This window comes from Planococcus citri, chromosome 5 (genome assembly GCF_950023065.1).
Source record: "Planococcus citri chromosome 5, ihPlaCitr1.1, whole genome shotgun sequence".
Lineage (NCBI taxonomy): Eukaryota > Metazoa > Arthropoda > Insecta > Hemiptera > Pseudococcidae > Planococcus > Planococcus citri.
This window is the reverse complement of record NC_088681.1, coordinates 56,096,357-56,119,370: the sequence shown is the minus strand read 5'-3', so window position 1 is coordinate 56,119,370 and position 23,014 is coordinate 56,096,357. Positions and strand designations below refer to the sequence as shown.

Sequence of the window (23,014 nt, the reverse complement as noted above, 5' to 3'; positions counted from 1 at the left end):
TGGTTTGCACCCTATTTTCAACCTCCCGAGTCGATTGTTGGTGGTTTTGAACTGTTCTGGATCCTCCAGTGGATTTTGATTTTATTTAAATTTTCAAAAATTCGCCAAAAATCGAAAAATGAATTTCTGCTTTTGAAATTCTGGCTGATGGTGTACTTTGAGGTCGTCTATTGATTCCTCTTCCAGTTCAAAAATGTTTGTGCCGGTTGCGATAATTCCCTTATGAGTAGAAATTGCTTCATTTATTCGAGTGCAGGTCTGATTCAAATATAATCTGATCAGTTCAGATACGGTTATTTTTCTGGTATAATCACACCAAATTATTTTCCCCCTGGATACATAGTTTCGTTGTTAAGTGTAAGTATTCAACAACATTTATTTGTTTTTATCATTCGCAGAGCACCATCTACGCGTATCTAAGGCGACGTCAAGAAAAATGGAAGAAGAAGAAGAAGCGTCGTTACAGGAATCAGCGTCATCTTCTGAAGGAAGTATTCCAAGTAAAACAACCTTAGTTGTACCTATCTAACAGCTTATTGTGATAAATGGGTGACGATTTTCATAAATGACAAAGTTTTGTAAAAAGAAAGCTTTTATTCTTTTTTTCAATCATTTTCCTTATTTAGGTAAGTACTTTTTTCGAAAAGAATAGACTTTTGAATGAATTTTTGGTCATTTTGGATTTTTTGCGATGAGAATCTTTGTACTGTTCATGTTTTCCATATGAATTCTTTCTAATTCTATCTATAAATACCTACCTATGTACCTACCTCAGAACAATTTCAAAATATTGAAAATTTATCGAAAATGATATTAGAGTATTGTAATATGAATGATAGTTACAAATAAATATTTGTTATGGTTTTATTAAAACATACTTACCTAAATGTTATAATATCAATACAAATATTGGCTAAAGGTACTGTAATTGAAGAATTTGACTGATAAAAACTAAATGTAGGTAATATTCCTTGGAAACTGAATTCGACTAAGCAGTCTTAGTAGCTTGGAACTTGAGTCCGACCGCATGTACAATGAAACTTAGAATATCTGTGTAGTCTTCAAGCTGTAGATAGGTTTACAATCAACAATTCAATTAAAAGTGAAAATATGCTCAAATCAATCAAACTTGCACTTGATTAGGTACTAAATAATTTTTTAAATAATATGTACATACTTGTTTATCTGTCGGTCTATTTGAACCATTGCCACTGGTTGTTTTGACGTGAATTAGCAAAGGATTAGTCTGTATAAGTGACAACGAAGGTCGATTAATATTGCAAAACGAATTAAGTGCACTTTTTTATACAGCTACTTATCAACTATGCAGCTGATTCACCAGCCAAGAAATTCTATTTCATCTCACCTGTAAAGAGCATTGCTTGGCATCAAATTGTAAAGTGGAGATATGTTTAAAAGCGTGCGGACGTCTATTACTATCGTCTGCTGTGGTCAGCAAAGTAGGAGGGTACTGGAAAATAAAACAAATATTTAATTAACAGGTACAAATCATCTCGAGTCGCGAGACCTCCATACAGGGTGTCAGGGGACTGGTGGCACAAACTCCAGAATTGGATAGAACAGGGTACGAGTAAAAAAAATCGTAAGATAAACAAGTTGCCTGTTTTGAAAATTGAAGGGGCGAAATACATCTCACTCTTTTCCCTTTATTACATTATTATTCAGTTTATTTCACACAATTTTGTCGAAATTTTTGTGCGTTTGAAATGTTTTCAGTATGTTGACTTTATTTTCGACATTTTCAACGAAAATGTTGCCAACTTTTCTTGATTTTGTTTCAGGATTAGAAATTAATATGGTATAGTAAACATAATTACTTGTAGTTTGCAATCCTTGGACAATTTAATATTCTGCAAAGGTGAATACTTAAAAATATATTCGAATTGTTTCGGATCAGCTGCTGAACCGAATTCAGAAACCCAGGTTTTTCCATCTTCGGTGAAAACGTTGTATCGTAACATATCGAGAAGACTGCAACAAAATATCACTCTTTTTCATTCAAATACCTACTCATTAAACTGAAAAATAGCTACCTAACAGAAATAAAACTAGATAGGTACCCTCATTCCTTTGAACAAACAACACCACAAAAATATACTAACCCATCCACAATGACCGCAGCACCATACAAATCGGGCTTTTGATTAAGACAAGCACCAACTAGAAGACCTCCAGAATTACCTCCGATTATGCTTAATAATTTACTACTAGTGTACTTTTCGTTTATCAAGAACTCAGCTGCAGCTTGAAAGTCGTCGAAGGTGTTCTGTTTTTTATCCAGCGATCCTCCTGCGTGCCATGGTTCACCCAGTTCTCTGAGGACAAATGTCAATATTATTCATACTTATTTACTGAAAAGTTGTATGAATTGAACATTCTACTTATTTAAACTGGAAAAAGAAAAAATTTCTTACCCTCCTCCTCTAATATTTGCCACAGCAAACACACCATCTAAATTATCAATAAATGTCAAAGTTTTAATACTGAAAAAAGGTGTCTCTTTATCTGCAAATGCACCGAATCCTAAGAGATGTGCACCATTGTTTCCAGTTTTTTGCAAACACTGTGAACGTGTGAATAAGAATTACTTATTTAGTGTATTATTTGGATATTCATATGATTATGATTTTCACAAAAAGTTATACATATCGCACCTTATTGGGAGTAATAAGGTTACCTACATCTCAAAAAAGTGAAATTTTACAGGAGAGTGATTTTCTTTTTTTAAAAAACTTGAATCATTATTTTCATCAACTTATAATCAATTGTGAGGAATGAATAGCACCTCATCTTAAAGATCTGGTATTGTACCTTCATTCAGCATAAGAACACTTTGAAAAATAAAATCTTAAAGAGGAAATATTTCAATGTTTGGAAAACATTTTGAGTTATAACCTTTCATTAAAATTGATCTGGTCTGGAGGCGAAAGGAAGCGTCCAAAAAAATTTCACGTTAATGAAGTTTAGAGGATTAAATTTCCTATTAACAGGGGAAAGTCTCCCAATAGTGCGCACTTAGTACCAAAATCGCTGTCATTCCGCCGCAAAGTTACCTAGGATCGTGATTTTTTGATATGTTGTAGCTGTATCATTCAGCTACATAATTCCAGAGTTTCAAAATTTTTCATTGATAACTGACTGAGAAATCCTACCTTGAGTAAAAAATGTCAAATGCGCACTATTAGGAGCCATGGGCTCCTTCAAAGTGCGCAGTAGGGTTCCTAATAGTGCGCGATGTGTAAATTTACCTCAAAAAAATTAATTCTTGACAAAAATCGCAATAATACGTTTCATCATCATGAGAACACTGAGAACAGATATAAAAAACATGAGTACTTGACGAAAATTGCGAAAATATGTCTTACTATGAGTAGGGGTTATGTGTGAGCTTATTTCTGCAAAGAAAGCCCATTGTTCAAGTATTATTTCACTCTTAGGAATGTTTCTTCACTGAAAACTAACACCCTTTAGCCTTTTGGTATTTAACACTCCATTCTATCAAAACAAAAGTCAGGTAGTGAAAAACACAAGCGTATTTACAGATTTTCTAGGATGCGCACTATTGGGAATCCATGGTTCAAAAATATCCTCTATTTCTTTAAAAATTATTTTCAAGAAAACGAAAGGATGAATTTTCAAACTTTTACAACAATATTAAAGAGGATAAAATTCCCTACAAAATGATATAATATAAGTTATCTCATAAATTTTTGCAATTCAACAAGAGCAATACAAATTGTTAACTTTTCACAAAAAAAATTACATCAGAAATTGAAAATTCACATTTTTTGACTTTGCACGCGTAAAATTTAGCCAAATGGCTTGTATGATACATCAAAATAATCGTCACGACACGCTCTTTCAAATGAGCTACCTCACGAATTTTTCAGTGGTGCCAATCGCGAGATATGGCGCTGCGCACTATTAGGAGACTGCGCACTTTTAGGGGACTTTCCCCCATAATGTCGTTAATTTTTTTCTAGAGTGCTTAGTTTTTGAGTTATTCTCAAAAACTAAAATTTCATCAATGTGCAAATTCATTTTTCTGAAAAGTGATCAATTTAAAAATTTCTTTCCATTTGGTACAAACCAATAAAAAATGCACTTCTTGTGACTATTTCTATCTAACAAACATTCAAAACAATCAAAACTATTTTTTAACACTTTGTGTGTACGAAATTTACTCAAAAAAGGTGGAGTTTTTTGAGATGTACCCTTGTTGGGATTTTGAGTTAGGCCATTTGCGTTTTTTACAAGATCCACATAATGTACGTAACGTCGTAACTCTTAACTCAAAGTGTTATTTCTGGTTGAGGGGGTCATACAAACCCCAAAAATCCAAAAATGTCAAAATCGATTTTTTTTTGAGATGTAACCTTATTACTCCCAAGGTGCGATATGTGCATAGGTATCTAAACTAAATCTATCTAAATGATGCATCTCCACTTCTATAGTCCGTCCGCGCTAAGAACGGTCTGACGTCACAAACCATGACAACACTATGCATTCTAGCTAAGTGCATAAAAAAGCAGTTATTTACGTGAAGAATTTGCTCAACTCGTCAACACAGTATGAATCTCTTCCTTTTCCTACCCCTTCAGTCGTTGAAACGTCTACAGCAAGTTGTGACGTCAGACCGTTCTTAGCGCGGACGGACTATACCCTGTGCAGGGACAGGTTAAGAATATCCCTGTGGTATACCCTCTGACTGTCGTAAAAGGTGACTAAAAAAGGATCAGGCAAGCACAGAGGCTTAGATAGCAACCCTATCATATATCTGGCATGGCTGGTAACCAAGTCAGATAAAAATCAACCTTACTCAAAATCAGCAAGCAACAGGAAACAGATGGACCTATGGGATCTAAGATGGAGGTGAACTCCAGGTTAAAATAAAAACACATGCAAACGAAAGAAAATACAAATTTGGAAACTGGAATGTAAGAGGACCCCATTGGGGGAAAATCTGCCCATGCGCTGAAAAATACACCAAAACCAGCTGGTTTATCGACATATGTGACGCTCTGAGCGATACCATACCATAAATCGGAAAACTTTTTTTTGAGATAATCGCATTTTCATGGAAAAAGTCAGAAAATATCAAAAAAAATTTTTTGTCGATTCATATACTATGAAGCCTATACTTTGGAATGGGTGTACCCACCGACCTCAAACACGTCGTTTTAGTGGTGAAAAACTGGTTTTTGCGAAAGTGCTTTTCAAACCGAAATCATACCATAAGTCGGCGTGTCAATATTATGATGTAAAACCATTAAAAGATGAAGAAAATCAAAAAAAAAATTACTGTTCACTGGTTTTTAAAAATGTTACAAACCAAACTTTCAAAAACGTTTTTCTCAGAATTTTGGTTTTTGAATTTCAAAAAATACACAACTTTGAAATTTTGCAAATTTGTCAGATTTTAATATTTTGAAAATCTGTTTGCACCATTGAAAAGAGGAAGAAAAACACTACAAGAAAACCACAATAAAACGAAAAAAAATGTTGCCGACATATGGTATGGTATCACTCAGAGCGTCACATATTCTGAATAAATGCATGACAAAGCGGTGTTCAGAAGGTGGATTGATGTACCAAAAAAAATCTGCTAAAAAATACGCTACAAGAACATTTGGTAGAGTATTTTTCTCGAGTAAGGCCACAGTGCTCTCAAATTACATACAAGTATGTGATGTGTTTCTTTGCGCTGAAAGAAACCAATTACAAAATATGCCACTAACCTGTTTTTTGGGCATATTCTTTTGTGTATTTGCTAAAACATTCACATAAGTAAATGTGGTATTTTAGGTGAATGTGTTAGCATAGTATAGAAATACTTGCATTCATTTTATTTCATCACATGTCCCAGTGGTTGTTAGGTAAGTAAAAATGTCGCTCTCCAACTCTAAGAGTCCTGGGATCAATCCCTGGCAGAGCCAAAAAATTTTCATGAATATTGGACAGTGGCAGAATTTATCACTTGAAAAAATACGTGGGCAGATTAATGAGCAGAAAAGTATTGGCGGAAATGTTGCAATTCCTGCCACATTTTTTGTTGTGTATCATTGGCAGATTTTCATCCAATGGGGGATAAGTACGCTGCAAAGGAAGCAGAAATAAACAAAATTCTAAGTAGCAGAAGGAAGTGGAACAATTGAATCTGGAAATTACATTGTTATCTATAAGGTGCACCGGGCAAGTCAGAATGATTTTTCGCAATTTCAACTTTGACCAGCTGTTACTCCCCTTCTAATGAACCAATATGGATCAAATTTATTATGTAGGTTCTCATAAGGGTTCTTAACCTATGGTGAAAATTTGAGCGCGATTGACTCAGTAGCTTTCGCTCAGTAGAATAAAATATAAACTGTTCTGACTTCCCCCAATTGGGGGAAGTCAGAACAGGCTAAACTTTGCAGAGGCGTAGATCACAAACGGAGCGTCCTAGAAAAATTGCATGAAAACAAAATTGTAGAGAATTTAATTCTCTTTGAGATCACTTTCATCAGATTTTCACTAGGACGCACGGTTCGTCCGCCATATGCGAAAAACTAAGAAATAGAAAGTCTGTATTTTAGACCAAATTCAAAACAAGTTCAAAACAACAACAAAATACAATTGAACCAAATACATCTAAAATGAAACTGAATCGCAAAAATTTTTATGCCGTGATGAAGTAGGGGTAGTTCCCTCAAGTCACCTTTAGTGGCACTTTGCGAGCAGGGCTTCAAACCCGTACCCGAATACCCGAATACCCGAACGAAAATCCAACAATTTCTGTACCCGAACCCGTACCCGTACCCGAAAAATGAAATGAGGAATACCCGAACCTGTACCCGTACCCGATAGAGACTATTTTGAACCCAAATACCCGAAAATACCCGATAAATCGGGTACAGTTCGGGTTTTTCACCTAAAATACCCGAACCCGTACCTGTACTCGAACGTTTGAAATTTTCATACCCGTACCCGATACCCATACCCGATTCTCTGAGAAATAAATCTGTACCCGTACCCGATACCCGTACCCGATACCCGTACCCGAAAACGTTCGGGTTTGAAGCCCTGTTTGCCAGATATAAACCTCTAGGCGCTAGAGCAAGTTTTCTAATTTACCCCGAATTCCAACTTCCCCCAGTGCACCTTAGTGGAGTTGACAAGAAAACCAGAGCTATAAGCGGAGTGATGTTACACATACATAATAAACACCGCAAAAACATCGACTCATACAACATATGGCATGAAAGAATTGTATCAGCAAGGATGAGATTGAAAAAAGACTTTCTTACAATAATTGGAGTATATGCACCAGAAGAGGGAAAGGAGGAACAAAGTGAAGAGTTTTACGAGCAACTACAGAGGGTGGTACAACTAGTACAAGCAGTAAACCCAGAAGATGATTTTGGTGGAAAGATTGCAAAGTTCCTGAGAGTCACTGGACTGATAAATAGGAACCTGTGAAGCTGAAGCAGTAAGGTGTGAAAGGAAACAAGATTGAAGGTGTACATGTACAATACCCTCCCAATACCAATGATGACTTATGGATGTGTGGTATGGGCACTAAAGAAATCTGATACGAGAAGAATAACGGCAGCGAAGACGAAATTCATGACTCATGAATTTCGTCTTCGCTGCCATGAATCATGAGGAGAACGACAGGGATGACGCTCAGAGACAGAGTCCCATCTAAGAAAATAACAGCAGATCTCGGAGTGAAGTCAATCATGAAGAAGATAAAAAAGTATAAAAAAGATTGGAGAAATCATGTTGAAAGGAGGGAGGAAACAAGATCGCTGAAACAGGTCCTCCAATATACACCAATGAGGAAAAGATGCAGAGGGAGACCAAGGAGGAAACTCACTGATACCTCAGGCTCATCCTCAACAAGTTCCACACCATAGCAGACAGGCCAACAGGCCTACCACTTATAAGGAAACGACGACGACACGATCTCCATTTTCCTACCTACCTTTTTGTGAATAATAAACATTGGCACTTCGGTCCCATCTTTGCTTTTGTAGAATACTTGTTCTGTGATGAAATTCTCGGGCTTAAAATTCTTCAATTGTATTTGTTTGTAAACCTAGAAACGGAAATATAATTTTTTCAGAAGAAAAATACTTTTATCGGTAAATACAAATAGGTACAAAATACAAGAGTAATATTTTCAATGGAATAGGTACCTCCAAATTGAAATCAGGTTTCGATAGATCACACCGATAAACAATACCAGGACACGTGAAAGTAACGAGTTTGAAAAAGAACTCGTTGGAAATTTTATCACCTGAAATGTATTCAATTGTACCCATCTCTTTCAGATCGAATTTTTTCACCAATTTGCCCGATTCCAACTCGTGCAGTTCTAGCTCAGCCTGTACAGAAAAAAAAATAAAAATATTTGCAAATGTATTTTCAAGAAAAGCTTGTTTTTATAGGTCTCTATACTTAATCAGTTGAACTCTTACTTTCACTTTGTGAAGGTAACTCAGAAGTAAATATTTCTCGAACACTGCTAAAGCCCAATCTAATACGTCTTCTTTATTTTCTGGTACAAGATCTTTCCACGATGTGGAAGGATCTGGGCATCCCATATCGATCGTAGCTAATTTATAATTTCCTGCGTCTTTATTGGTCTTAAATATGAGTATTTTATCGTGGTTAGTTATGAACTGTAAAATGAAAATTTTGATCAAAATTAAGTTTTTTTTTTGTTTGCATTACTTAATCAGGAAATAAAATAACCAGTAGGTAGGTTAGATGGGGAGGGCATCAATCTCACAGGAAGATAGAATGATAGAAAAAAATACATACTTCATATTCAGCTTCAATTTTGGTGACAATTGGTATAAGATCCAACTTCTTATCGATTTTAAACTGGATTTTTTCTAAATCAACCACATACACCAAGGTTTTAGGTAATTCTTTTGTTGGAAAAACGACCAAATATTTACCATCTTCGCTTATTTTAATAGATCTGCAAGCATTATAAAAAAATCTCAACTTATAACTCTTTAGAGTCAAAATTGGGTCTGGTCAGATCATAAAAGTGATCTTTTCTGAGCAAATCTGATTAGACCTGATCAAATCTGTGATCATTTGAGCTATAGTGAGGTTTCACCTACTCAGAGGAAAGTTATCAGGCTCATATCTTCAACAGCATCTCATAAATACCTACATTAGAGCGGATCTCCCAACAAAGAAGTCACCAGATTCTGACCAAATTCAACAGAAACCTTCATTTTGAGTTGGAAGTTATTCAGAAAACATTTTAGCCTCGTAGGTGACCCTGGAGGGGAGAAAATGGGCTCTCAAACAGGGGAAATTTTTGAGAAAAATGTGGTTTTTTCGCTCCTGTCGCTACCCAACTATTTTGAGACTTTTAGGGTTCTATTGAGTACTTCAAAATTTGCAAATCGCTTATTTTTGGATAAATTCGTGTTTTGAAAATTTTGTTCTTCCCTAATATTTCGCATTGATCGTGCCAAAAGATCGAAATATATCATTCTCGAAACTGGAGAAATATTTTGGAACGGGTGCTAATTTTTTTTATCATTTTTCAACATTTCAAAAAATTAAGAAAATTTTACAAGTTTTTTAACTATTAATTTTTTCAAATTTTTGAAATTGGCAATAATGATTCAAAAAGGTCAAATTGCGATTATTTTTGAATTTGGATGTTCAATTGCTCATGTAGACACACCAAAAGATATTTCGTCGAAAAAACTGGTCGTTATTTACCTTATTTGAAAATTTGACTTTTTTCAATTTTTCTTGGAATATTTACTTTATCTACAAAAATGTGGTCAAAAATTTACTTTTTAGTTCACATTCCTGGAATTTTATGATAACAACCCAAAATGGACGAGAGGATGGTTCATTTTAGCTCCTCCCAGAGTGATTTAAAATTTCTAGAGAAAATTGAAAAATCGCTCGAGGCTGCAGGGAATGGCTCAAAATTTGTAGTTGTTGATGTTCGGGAGTTGAATTGAATAAATTATCCAAATTGGTCCACTTTGCTCGAAAAAATTCCATTTTATGAAAAAGTTCAAATGTTATTGCCCTCATAACAACTTTTGATTATTTTTTTAATTTTAAAAAATTCGCCAAAAATCCAAAAATGAAATTGAGGACCGAAATTTTGATTCTTAGGGGGGTTTAAGGACATGCTCATTTGGTAGTGTCACTTCATAGGTACCTTATTAGCAAACTGGTTTGCTTCAAGTTCAATCAGTCTTGAGATAAAAGCCTTTGAAGGTTGGCTGCTTCATAAGACATCACAAAATGCCTTTATTTATAAAGCTCTTCATCCCCACCCCCACCCCTCACCTCACCAGGACAGAAATTATGGCATATTGTTGAGGTATAAGAAGTAATAGTAAGTATATTAACTAGGTACATACGTTTGGTAATCCGGTTCTTTAGGGAATTCCACCACTAAAATGTCTTTGGACTGGTCAGTTCCTACAACGTGGTAATAAATTTTTTGATTTTGAACCGATTCGTGCTCCGGACTATCGCCCAAGTATCTCTAAAATGTTAAATACTCATACACATATAGGTATTGTAAAGTACCAAAACTTGTTGCACAAATGTGGGCAGAAGGCATACAAATTTTTACTGGTCATTTTTTCATTAAAAAAAAAAAAAAATTCAGCAAGCCTACAAACCCCATAAAATATTCCTTTATTGTCAATGGTCCATTGTAAAGTCGTATCTCTAACTTCTTTTAATATTTCTTTATAAACGTCGTCACCTATAGACGGTGAAAAATTGATATCGATTATTTATATTGTAGGCAAATTATGTGTCATTAAAACAGCACAAGTTGCAGATTCGCACCTTTTTCCACGTCCTTGAAGTGAACCTCCATTCTATCAGAACCAACTGGACTCAACGAGTAAGCGAAAATTTGCCCATTGGGTGAAAAAGCCGAAGTGCTGAAATCAATACCGATCGAGCCATCTTTGCTGAGGCTGTTCGGATCGATAAATGGTTTACCTTCTGCATTCAATGCGTCTTGTACAAAAAATACGCTGAAATAGGTATAAAAATAAATCGGTGAATAAACAAAAATGTTCCTTCACTCCAGGTCTCAAGTTGGGTCTTTTTTTTAGCCCAAAAATGATTTTTCCAGTAATTTTGGACTGATTTGAGGGGGATTGAAAATACAATTTTTACATCGATATTTTAAACACATAATTGCAAATCTATTCGAAAAAATTCTCTCAAAAAATGAAAAAATCGTATTCAGAAATGAGATGTCTAGATACCTAGTAACAATACCTATCTAAATTGTGCCAAAAATTACTTACTCTTGGTTCTGAGTTCCGGTATTTTGAAAAGAGAAATATTTATTTCCAGCTTTATAAGGACCTTGGTACTTGGGAACATCATTCAGTTCCTTTAAACGAGCCTCTATTTCAGTACGAAAAGGGGCTTTATCCAGAAAAGGTCTTGTGAGGGCAGCCTGTGCGTCGTAAAACACTTTTTTGTCCGCGTCATTGATTTTTTCCATCCATTGGTATGGGTCTTTCACCTAAATATGTATATATAAATTAAGTATTTGCGGAATTCTCATTCGCAGGAAATGACAGAATAATTTCACGAAAAAAAGTATACGTACAACAACGTTACATGTTCCATACGTGGCAGATATGGTTTCATCCCTTCTGGTGTTCGGATACTTATCCGGAGCAATCTGTGATTTTTTTAGACACAGGAAATGGGGGAAAATGGGTGATTAGAATTCTCAGGTTAAATGTTTTTGTAAAACTCTAAAGAAGAAAGTCTGCGAATTTTAATTTTCTTTATGAGCCGATCGAAATGAATAGTATCTCTTTGCAAATTTTTTAAATTGTAATAATTCTTTTGAGACCGATTTCTATATAGGTCTACTTAGTAAGTATTTAGAAAGCAAAAATATATCAAATTAAAATAATATCTTTAACCTATACTTTAATAATTTGTACTCACACTAATATCACCAGCTCCACCACATCCACCAGGATTGCCTTGATCAGGTGCACAGACCACACATCTAAATACAGCCCCCAAGAAAATACCAATAATAAATGATTTTGTAACCATGGTGCAAAAAAATCAACTCCGAATTAAGCTGAAAAAAAAATTATTCATGTAAAATTACACCCAAAAACTTCGCTAGAACGAGTGAAAATTCAAACTAAATGGTATGTACTTCGTATTACTAAACGAGTATTTCGCTGTATGTACCTATTTGTTTTACTACCTATCTACTCTTATATGCAGCATTATTTATGTACCACGGTCACGGGCAAAAAATTCGTCATCGACGCTCTACAGTGTTGTAAATTAGCATAATAAAAGATTTTAAAAAATCGAACGCAAATAATATTGCTAACGCATATGCTCGTAAATTTATCTCGATTTTATTGATCAAATTCCTGAAAATGCAGCTGAAAATGCAGCAGAAAATAGCAGATTTGGGAATTTATTGGAAATGTGTTTTTCATACGCGCGAAAGGAGCAATTTATTACTTAATTGTCGAATCGATCTTCTATAAGTACGCAAAATTTTATAACCAAAATATGTGCAAATTTTTCGCCAAAATCGTCAACAGCATGTAATTCATCTATTGATAGGATTAAAGTGCCACGAATCTCGAAAATTTCCAAAATTTTTATGGTCTCGGATCCATTTTATTTTACCTATGTATATGTATACCTCAAAAATGAATCAGATCTGCGCGAATTTGCGAATAATGCGTCTAAAGTTTCAACAATTCGTGCCTGTTGAAGTTCTTAATTTGAAAAAAATTGAAAATATTAGTCGAATTTGAAATATTTTGTGCTGATCCTAGCCTCTGGATACCGACGAAACTCCTTATTTTTGCATAAAATTCCGGTACTTAGGCTAAAGAATTGTTGTTTTTCGCAAAAATAGAAAAAATAAAAAACCAACTAAGTACATACCTGTACAATTAAGTAAGAAATTGATTTTTTTTCAAACAACCAAATTAAATTTCAAATTGTCTTCTTATTCGCTTTGTGGGAAAGGAAACTAACAATTTTTTGAGGATTTTCTGTAGAAATTAAACCAAAATTTCGGGTTTTGAATGCCATTTTTCGGTTTTCGGAAAGTTTTTGGTCGACGTACAGATTTTACAAACTTTTTGACCAATTTGGGCACAAATTCTCAAAATTCATTTTTGACGCTTCAAATCCATTCTTTTTTTCTTGTTGGAATAGTGAGTTTGAAAATTAAACGAAGTTCCAGGATAACTCAAAAGAACTGCAAATCAATTTTGGAGGTCATTGTGGTTATTTCTATGTAAATTTGTCAAAAAATGGAAAATTAAAAAATCCGTTGAAGACTCTAGAACGACTCGAAACCAATACTGATCGATTTTCGGGAGGTCAAAAAAGGGATAAAATTTAAAATTAAATTTCAACTTTCTACCTCAATTCGATTAAAATTTGCGTTTTTTAATAAAAAATGAGCCAAAAAATCTAAGTTTTTAAAAATTTGCCAAAAATTGAAAAAAAAAAACTTAAAAGATTGAGTGTCTCAGTTTTTCAAATTTTCGACTTGATGGCATTTTTAAAATTATTTTTTCTTTTTCACATTCGAAAAAAATTTCTGTGATTGCGATATTATCTCCCATGATAATGTGGAAGATACCAAAATCCCGGATTTCCAGAAGTCAAAGGGTACCCCCGGATAAGATAGGCAAAATGCCCTTAACCTCAGATTTCGATGAAACTCACAGGGTATGTTTAGTACCCCCAAAAAATAATTTTGGGCCCATAACCCGCTCCCCACCCCACCCCCCTCAGGCAGGGGGGCCAAAAAACGCGTTTTTCAGAGGAAAAATTCTGCATCAGCGAGTAATTTAGATACATTTATTCTGTAAACGAATATAGTTAGAGGATACATGGGGGTACCTCCTTGAATTTTTTCAGAATTTTTCATCGCATGGGGGGAGAAGGAGGGACAAAAGAAAACTTTAAATCGACATTACTCCGGAACGAAAAAACATACCAAAACGATTTTTTCGTCAAATATGTATTTTTAGGTCTACTTTTTATAGGAATCATCACCCGGCCATTTGGAGTGGTGGGTCAAGCTCAAAAGTTCAAAAAACTCTCAAAAAACCACGTTTTTTACGTTTTTCTCCAAAAATATGGACAAATGGCCAAAATCGAAGAGAACCAAGTTGTTCAGCGTGAAATTTTACCTCAGAATGTGTAATTGAAAATTCATTTATACCGCGCGATCGTACGGTAAAACTACACGCGCAGAAGTATTTTTGCTTATATGTATGTATCAAGATAGCTGAAAGGGTATTCATGAGTAAAATAGGTAAAATCCCGCTGTCCTCAGATTTCTGAAACTTTGATGAAACATCGTTGGGTACCTTTCAAAAAAATTTTGGAGTCAAAAAAAATTCTCCCACCCCACTTCCTTTGCTCACAATAGCGAAAAAACGTTTCTTTGAGGGGGGGAGGGAGGAATCATGCTTCAACGAGTTTTGAAAAAAAAAAATATGTTCTAAATTCACTCAAAATATATAGAGGAGACAGTATGATGAAAGTACATACATATTTGAGATTCTGCGTCGATCTATGTTATTGCCGTCAAAATCCAAGTGCACTTTTAGAGTTCTAGTGAGCGATTGAAAATTTGCAAATCATTTTGTTGGGAGTGGGGGGGTATTAATAGTTGGTTTTGAAAATATTTTCTTCGCAAATGTTTCGCTATAATGAAGAAAAAACATTGAAAGATGTATTTCTGAAACTGAGGAAATATTTTGGGACGCAGTGACGCCAATATTTTAGGTTTCAAAAAATCGAGAAAAATTGCAAAAAATTCCTAAATTGTGGGTAATTTTTCGAAATTAGCAATAACAAATTAAAAACAATAGCATTAGAAAGGACTAGAATGGACGCAGAATCTCAAATAATTTCATTTGGGACTGGGTCGTCATTTTTCTCAAAACAAATTGGGTACAGGGGCTTCAGTGAAAAAACACGGTTTTTCTGAAAATACCCCCAACTTTGAGGGCCCATGTTTTCCTTTTAAGGGGCATCTTCTAGAGCTAGAATTTTTCTGTGCAACTTTCAACTCAAAATGACGGTTTTTGCTGTAATTGATAGAAATTCCCAGTATTTTCCCCATTATTTCGCGATACACCCATCTACTAGGTATTAGGTATAGGTACTTATTGTGTTTTCAATGTACTTGGTAGGTAACTCACATAAAAATTTAATGGTCGACACCAGAAAGAAACCTTTCTGATAGTTTTGAGTTAGATACTATGTACTTGAAAAATACTTGTAATTCAAGAAAATCTTGATTAAGAACTTGCATGGCGTTAATTGCGCTATAATGAAGCATTTTTCAATCTAATTTTTGGGCAACCCCTTTCCACAATGTGACCGTTAGGAGGATCCAACTGCAAATAAAATTTCATATTCGTGTTCAGCGATTTCGATTCATATGATAACGATACCCATATTGTCAATCTACTTTCGCCCCAAAATTTGTTAGAGGGGGTGCCATGACCCCAAAATTGGAGTTTCAAGAAGTTGGTTCGTTTTCTATTGTTTTTGGAGGCCACAAGGTAAAATTACAGATCGCTTTTTTTGTGGTGCCGTGACCCAAAAAACACAATTTTGAGTGTTTTTTGAGTTTTTGAAGATGGCCCACCTGGAGGGAAAATTTGAAAAAAAAATACCAATTATAGTACTTATGCAGATACATTTTTGAAAAAGAAATCATGTGCTTGAATTAGGTTTGAAGATACGGAAGTTTCAAATTATCTTTTGTCAATATTTTTTCGCTGGGTAGCGAACAATTTTTGAAAAAATTCGCGTTGCTAGAATCATATCTACTCCAAGTACATATTTTAAGTGAATACAGATTTTTTTTCAAAACTCGTTGAAGCATGATCCCCCCTCCCCCCCTCAAAGAAACGTTTTTTCGCTATTGTGAGCAAAGGAAGTGGGGTGGGAGAATTTTTTTTGACTCCAAAATTTTTTTGAAAGGTACCCAACGATGTTTCATCAAAGTTTCAGAAATCTGAGGACAGCGGGATTTTACCTATTTTACTCATGAATACCCTTTCAGCTATCTTGATACATACATATTACATATAAGCAAAAATACTTCTGCGCGTGTAGTTTTACCGTACGATCGCGCGGTATAAATGAATTTTCAATTACACATTCTGAGGTAAAATTTCACGCTGAACAACTTGGTTCTCTTCGATTTTGGCCATTTGTCCATATTTTTGGAGAAAAACGTAAAAAACGTGGTTTTTTGAGAGTTTTTTGAACTTTTGAGCTTGACCCACCACTCCAAATGGCCGGGTGATGATTCCTATAGAAAGTAGACCTAAAAATACATATTTGACGAAAAAATCGTTTTGGTATGTTTTTTCGTTCCGGAGTAATGTCGATTTAAAGTTTTCTTTTGTCCCTCCTTCTCCCCCCATGCGATGAAAAATTCTGAAAAAATTCAAGGAGGTACCCCCATGTATCCTCTAACTATATTCGTTTACAGAATAAATTTATCTAAATTACTCGCTGATGCAGAATTTTTCCTCTGAAAAACGCGTTTTTTGGCCCCCCTGCCTGAGGGGGGTGGGGTGGGGAGCGGGTTATGGGCCCAAAATTATTTTTTGGGGGTACTAAACATACCCTGTGAGTTTCATCGAAATCTGAGGTTAAGGGCATTTTGCCTATCTTATCCGGGGGTACCCTTTAAAGATGCAGAAGGAATGAAAGGACAAATACAAGGAAATTGGCCATAAAAATTCATCACTTCAAAATGTTTTTTGTCTGAAGTTTTTTGTTGGACAATGCGAAGGAAGAATTTTAAAATGCGCCAAAATACATATCCATTTCTCGACTTTTTTGACAACTTCAACAGCTCACAAAGAAGAATTTTCACGCAACGACAAAATTGGAACAATTGTGGAATATTTGGAATTTCACTTAAAGTATAAAAACTAGCACTACTTTTATGCTACATCAAAACATCTCGACAGATTTTTTTTGACTGCCTGTCACATATTTTTAGAAATTTCAGTTTTTTAAAAACATCAGAATCTCAAAATTACAAAATTAAACCTTTTCGGAATAATCCACCCCCCTCCCTTCGCCATTCACCTTACATCTGAACCAGATTCAATCCAATTTTGTATGTTTTTACTTCTTTTTTTTTGAAAAGATAGTCACATCATGTGGAGGTGTTCTAGACACAACGAAGCTCGAGACTGGCTCAGGCAGGCCCTGATGTTGGACAAATGGCCCTGTGAACTGCCTGAACTGCTCGGACAGGGAGAGAGACCATTCTCAGTCTTCGCCAGCAAAGCATTAACCGACTAACCGTGAAGACACGCCAGCAAAGCGAAAGTGATGCTGCATGATCAAGTATCCAAAAGCAGCTGGAGCTAGGTAGTAGTGAGATCTGGCCTATCAAGGACACATAGTGTCTATAGGTGCATGGGCCAGGGATGCTACCAACTTGTAAGGTGCACCGGGGGAAGTCAGAACGTTTTTTCACAATTTCAACTTTGATCAGCTGTTACTCTCGTACTAATGAACCAATATGGCTGAAATTTGGTATGTAGGTTTCCATAAGGGTTTTTAACCTATGGTAAAAATTTCGGCGCAATTGTCACAGTAGCTTTCGCACAATCGAATAAAATGTAACTTGTTCTGACTTACCCTGCTTTGGGGTAAGTCAGAAAATCTACAAAATTAATTGGTGATATTAGGATTTGACCCTGATCGATTCGCAATATGTCGAATAATATGTTTTCAAAGTCGTAGAATCCGAATCTGGCAGGCCTGTAGCCAGAATGACATGGGTGACAAGGCTAGTGAAATTTCACACAAGGCGGACCTTTTTGTAATGTTCTCGCATTTGAATAAAAATATTGTTTTAACCCCCCCCCCCCGCCTCAGAAGATTGCAGCCCTCCCAATGTTTCCAATAAAATAATTATTTTCCGATGCAATGAAGGAGAGGGTTGAAGAAAATAATACCTGAAGTGATATTTGATTAAAAAACGAAAAGAAAAACATCATTCAAGCATTTTAGAAATTTGGAGCTAATTTTTATTGCAATTAGATGAAGCATGACGAGGAAATTTGTGTATTGAATACAGTATGGTGTATCAAGGCTTTTTCCAAAGAAGTCGCAACCTGGACTTTGGCATGAAAAATCGAAACTTGAGGTAATTTTCTGGAAACTCTTCATAATGTATGATCGTATGAGAAAGAAGAAAAAATTACTGCTCGAGCAAAGCGAGAGCGAAAATTTTCAAAGTGATTGTTTAAAAAAAATTAAAAACGTCAATTTTGTATGTTTTTTCATTTTCAATAAGGGGCGACACCCCTGAAATGTTAGCTACCAGTTTTGAGTTCAACCACCACAGTAAAATTTTGAATTTGAAAATTTTCAAAAATTGAGACCTCGACTTTTAGGAAAATTCAATTCGCGCTGTTTGCTGTTTTGATATTTTTTTTCTCAAAATTTTCGGATTTTTGTAGGACTAGGCCAGTGGACTTGTCAGACAAGGCGCCGCCTTGTCTGCCTTGTCGCTGGCTACAGGCCTGGAATCTGGAGTTATTTTTTTGTAGGAGTGAGGGGGTGAGGCGTGGGAGAGGGAAAATTTCGAATTTTTCCAACATTATTGTGTAATATGTCGAATAATATATTTTCGAGGTCGTTGAATCCGAATCTGGAGTTCTTTTTTTGTAGGAGTGGGGTGGTGAGGCGCGGGGAGAGGTAATGTAATAATGTAATATATCAAATTTTGCCTACACTATTGTGTGATATGTTGAATAATATGTTCTCGAGGTCGTAGAATTCGAATCTGGAGGTATTTTTTTTGTAGGGGTGGGAGGTGAGTCGAGGGGAGAGAGAGTAAATTACAAATTTTGTCTATATATATAATGTGTAATATGTCGATTGATATGTTTTTGAGGTCGTATAATTCGAATCTGTTTTTTTTCCGCAGGGGTAGGAGACGAGGCAAGGGGAGAGGAGAAATTTCAAATCTTGCCTATAATATTGTGTAAGACATGTTGATTGATATGTGTTCAGGGTCGCAGAATTCGAATATTGAGCTAGTTTTTAGGGTTGAGCGCTATTCAAGTATCACCGCTTGGGGAGAGGGGGTTTGTGGCCTACTGTGCCCCGTGGAAGTTGGAACAGTAATGAAATGAGGTAACTAATAATTATTTGAAATACCTTTCGCTCAAAAACACGGATGTGTATGAAAATGGCGATTTGTAGAAATCTCTCCCTCCTGCCTATTGATTCCTCCATAGTGGCATTTTCGCTGTCTTTGTGGTAACTTCAGAAAAACAATTCATCTGACAATTTATTGTAGAGTACAAAAATGCATTTGTAAAAAATTGAAAAACTCATGTAAGGAGAAAAAATAACCATCTTCTGAGAAAACAAAACAAAAAATCCCCAAAACATAGTAACACCATTCCAAAATACACATCTGACATCATCCTGCAGAAAAGAATACATGATATTGCCTGATTGTATAGCATTTTTTTTTTCAAAACATGTTCTGAATTCTGATTTTATATAAAAAACTGTCAACTATGAACATCAGTGGTATAAGAAAACATTGAGATGAATAAAAACCAAATTTGGAATTTTTTACTTTCCTCATTCTACCAAAAAACCAACTCCAGATTCGAACTCTACAACCTTGAAAACATCAATCGACGTATTACACTATAATTTATAGGCAAAATTTGAAATTCCCCACCCATACGAACCTACGACTCACCTTCCACCTTCACCACAAAAAATGACTCCGGATTCGAATTCTACGACCTCGAAAACATATTATTCGACATATTACACAATAATGTAGGGAAAATTTGAAATATTCCCTCTCCCCACGCCCCACGCCCCACCCCCACCCCTACAAAAAAATAACTCTAAATTCGGATTCTACGACCTTGAAAACATATTATTTGACATATTACACAATAATATGTGTGAAAAATTTGAAATTTTCTCCTCCCCACGCCTCACCCTTCACTCCTACAAAAAAAAATAACTGCAGATTCGGATTCTACGACCTCGAAAACATATCAATCGACATGTTACACAATAATGTAGGAAAAATTTGGAATTTCCCCCCTCCCCACGCCTCACCCCCCACTCCTACAAAAAAATAACTCCAGATTCGGATTCTACGGCCTCGAAAACATATCAATCGACATATTACACATCGATGAAGTCGAATCCTAATTATCAATGTTCACTTTTCTGACTTACCCCATAGCACTAATTTAGGGGGTAAGTCAGAAAAGGCGATATAAATAATGAATAATTTAAAATTTAAAAAAAATTAAATACTTGGGGTTTTACATTATTGTTTTAGGAATACTTTCACTTATAATATCACTTTTACTGATCATTTCTTCTGAGGTAAAAAGCAGTTTGAAAAACACTGGTTACAATTTGAAATCAAATTCAAAACAGCAACTAAAAAAGAACCAATCAAAAGCCTGTAAAATGAAACTGGGTCGCGAAATTTTTTATGCTGTGATGAAGTAGGGGTAGTACCCTCAAGTTACCCCTGGGTAGCGCTTCGGCAGATATAAGCCTCTAAGAGCTAGAGCAGTTTTTCTGACTTACCCTGAATTTGGACTTCCCCCGGTGCACCTTAATCAAAATGCACCTTCGAAGAAGATTCCAGCCGCAAAGCGGATGAAGAGGATGCCAAGCTTGCAATCATCGAGAATTTATTTATGTAATTTTTGAAGTGTGTCTCATTTGCTACATACATATATACACATGAAAAGTGGTACTACGCAGCCCATACTAGATAAACCTCAGACTTTTTGCGGCCCATCTGGACTTTTTGCAGCCCAGTGCCGGGCTGCAAAAAGTCTATTCTGTTTTCACTCGCTACTGACATTCAAAAACAAGCCAACACAGTGTGTATATGAGGCAGAATACCACTGAAGACCTGCATTATCCGATTTTATTAACTTGGCGTTCCAAACACGAGCTATTCGAGTTCCTCACCTCTCTGGAAGAAACATTTTTTTGATGGTGGAAAAAGTCTGGGGAATATCTAAAAAACATACACTTGAGTGGGGAGCCCTCCTTAAAAATTGAAAATTGAATTACAAGGCTAAATATACAGATTATTTATGTACCATAGTCACAGGTAAAAAATTCGTCATCCACACTCTACAAATTGTAAGTAAATTAGGGTAATAAAAGATCTAAAAAAATCCAATGCAAATATATAATTATACACACAAATGCACTTGCTCGCAAATTTATCTCGATTTATTTATAGATTTGTGGATTTTAAAAGTGTGTTTTTCATGCGACCGAAGGGTAAAATGTGTTCGGTGAATGTTGAATCGATCTTTTTATGCGCAAAATTATATTGCCAACTGTTCAAATTATTCGCCAAAATCGTCAACAGCAGTAATTCATCTATTGATAGGATCGAAGTGAATTCTGGGTTTCAAAAATGAACCAAATCTGTGTGAATTTACAAATAATGCGTCGAAAGCTATATCTAATTCTGAATTTTTAACAATTCGTGCCCATTTTTAGACCGTTAGGAATTGAAAGAAGTTCTATCATTTGAAAATCTTGAAAATATTAGTCAGAATTCGAAATATTTTGTGCTAATCAAGCTTCATAAACATCGACAAAACTGCTTATTTTTATATGAAATTATTGACAAAAATTATAAACGCTACGCGTTCATTATTGACTATTCCAGAAAGATTTGAAACTTCTGGAGAAATTTAAAAACTCGCTGGAGGCTCCAAATATCCAAAATGGTCCAAAACCAATAATTATTGTTGATGCGTGAGAGTTGAATTGAAGCATGTATAATTATTCACACAGCGGTTCAATTTGCTCAAAAAATTCATATTTCATGAAAAAGTTTAAAAATTACCTACCCTTGAAACAGTTTTCTTGAAATTTTTTGAATTTACAAAAATCAACCAAAAGTCCAAAAATGGACTGTGGTACCTGAAACCTGGGTTACAAGGGTTTTGGAACATGCTTTTTAGATTGATATTGGTTTTTCAATTTTTTAAAAAAATTGCTCTCAATATTGCAATTTTATAAACAATAATATTCATCTCAGCACTCGAGCTTATACTTAAATTTCTGAAAAAAATTTATTTCAACTTCACCTTACATTAGTGATGTTATGAGCCGCATTTGCGCACAAAAATGTTGAGCAAATGCGCGAAATATGCGCGATGAAAAAATCATGCGACATATCAAATACACGCCAGAGGTCGCTATTGATGAATAAACTAATAAAAACGCTATAAACTCAACGCACCTCCCCCAAAGTCAGAAAATGAAATGATCTGAGCCAGTTTTACTTTATTTCATAACGATTTCTCGGTAAAGTGAATTTTGGTTTTATTTGATTCCCAACGTTTAAAATATTTAAAAGGTGTCCTTCAGAAAGTTCTGCTGTTTTCCTCTTTTTTTTTCATGATGTCCTGCTTGTTTGACACTGTGTAGCCTACTAGATCACTTCTATATTTTGAATCATGAAACAAAATTTGAGACTCTCCTTTCTGAAAAATATTCAAGTATTTTTGAAAGAAAATGGTAAACCTTAAGATGATTCCAGGTGATTTTAATAGGGTTTCCCCATTAGTGGAAAACCCCTACAAATTTTTGTACTCAATCCTCATTTATTTTATTCTTTCTTACCTATTTTATTTTTTTTTGAAAATATGAATTTCTAAAAATTTTCTGCCAAGTGATGATATTTGTGGGAAGGAGGGTCCACATCTAAACATCTGAAAATTTTGAATTGAAAAAAAAATCGAAATGCTTTCTGAAGTAGTGAGAAAATAATATCGAACCCCTCCCCACCTTTCATTCAAAATATAAAATTTGAGAAATTGTCTTGCTATTGCCTTTTTTACTATTTTTTAACTAGGTATGGAACAAAAATTTGAGAGCTCCCCTT

General features: G+C 35.1%; 1 protein-coding gene across 2 annotated transcripts; it reads right to left on the bottom strand.

Annotated features, from left to right (window-relative positions):
* Positions 1-793: 793 nt before the first annotated feature.
* Positions 794-12,295, bottom strand: LOC135847931 (prolyl endopeptidase-like). Of its 2 annotated transcripts, XM_065367674.1 has the most exons (17): positions 12,215-12,295; positions 11,992-12,133; positions 11,642-11,716; positions 11,331-11,554; positions 10,858-11,051; positions 10,686-10,771; positions 10,419-10,546; positions 8,830-8,992; positions 8,484-8,687; positions 8,202-8,390; positions 7,988-8,101; positions 2,436-2,584; positions 2,124-2,336; positions 1,839-1,992; positions 1,367-1,471; positions 1,178-1,246; positions 794-1,066 (listed from the first exon to the last, which is right to left on the bottom strand). In XM_065367674.1, exons 2-17 carry the CDS (start codon positions 12,103-12,105, stop codon positions 989-991), a joined length of 2,259 nt encoding a protein of 752 aa, XP_065223746.1. In that variant the 5' UTR covers positions 12,106-12,133; positions 12,215-12,295; the 3' UTR covers positions 794-988. The 2 variants fall into 2 exon arrangements, with proteins under 2 accessions (XP_065223746.1, XP_065223745.1); XM_065367673.1 differs by lacking the exon at positions 12,215-12,295 and having other exon boundaries at positions 795-1,066; positions 11,992-12,208.
* Between the last annotated feature and the right edge of the window lie 10,719 nt (positions 12,296-23,014).

Coding starts and splice junctions, on each gene's coding strand:
- LOC135847931 (XM_065367674.1), bottom strand. CDS start 12,105: ATGGTTACAAAATCATTTATTATTGGTATTTTCTTGGGGGCTGTATTT. Junction 11,717..11,991: donor GTGGAGCTGGTGATATTAGT/GTGAGTACAAAT, acceptor AAAAAATCACAG/ATTGCTCCGGATAAGTATCC. Junction 8,993..10,418: donor AAAGAACCGGATTACCAAAC/GTATGTACCTAG, acceptor TAATGCTTGCAG/ATCTATTAAAATAAGCGAAG.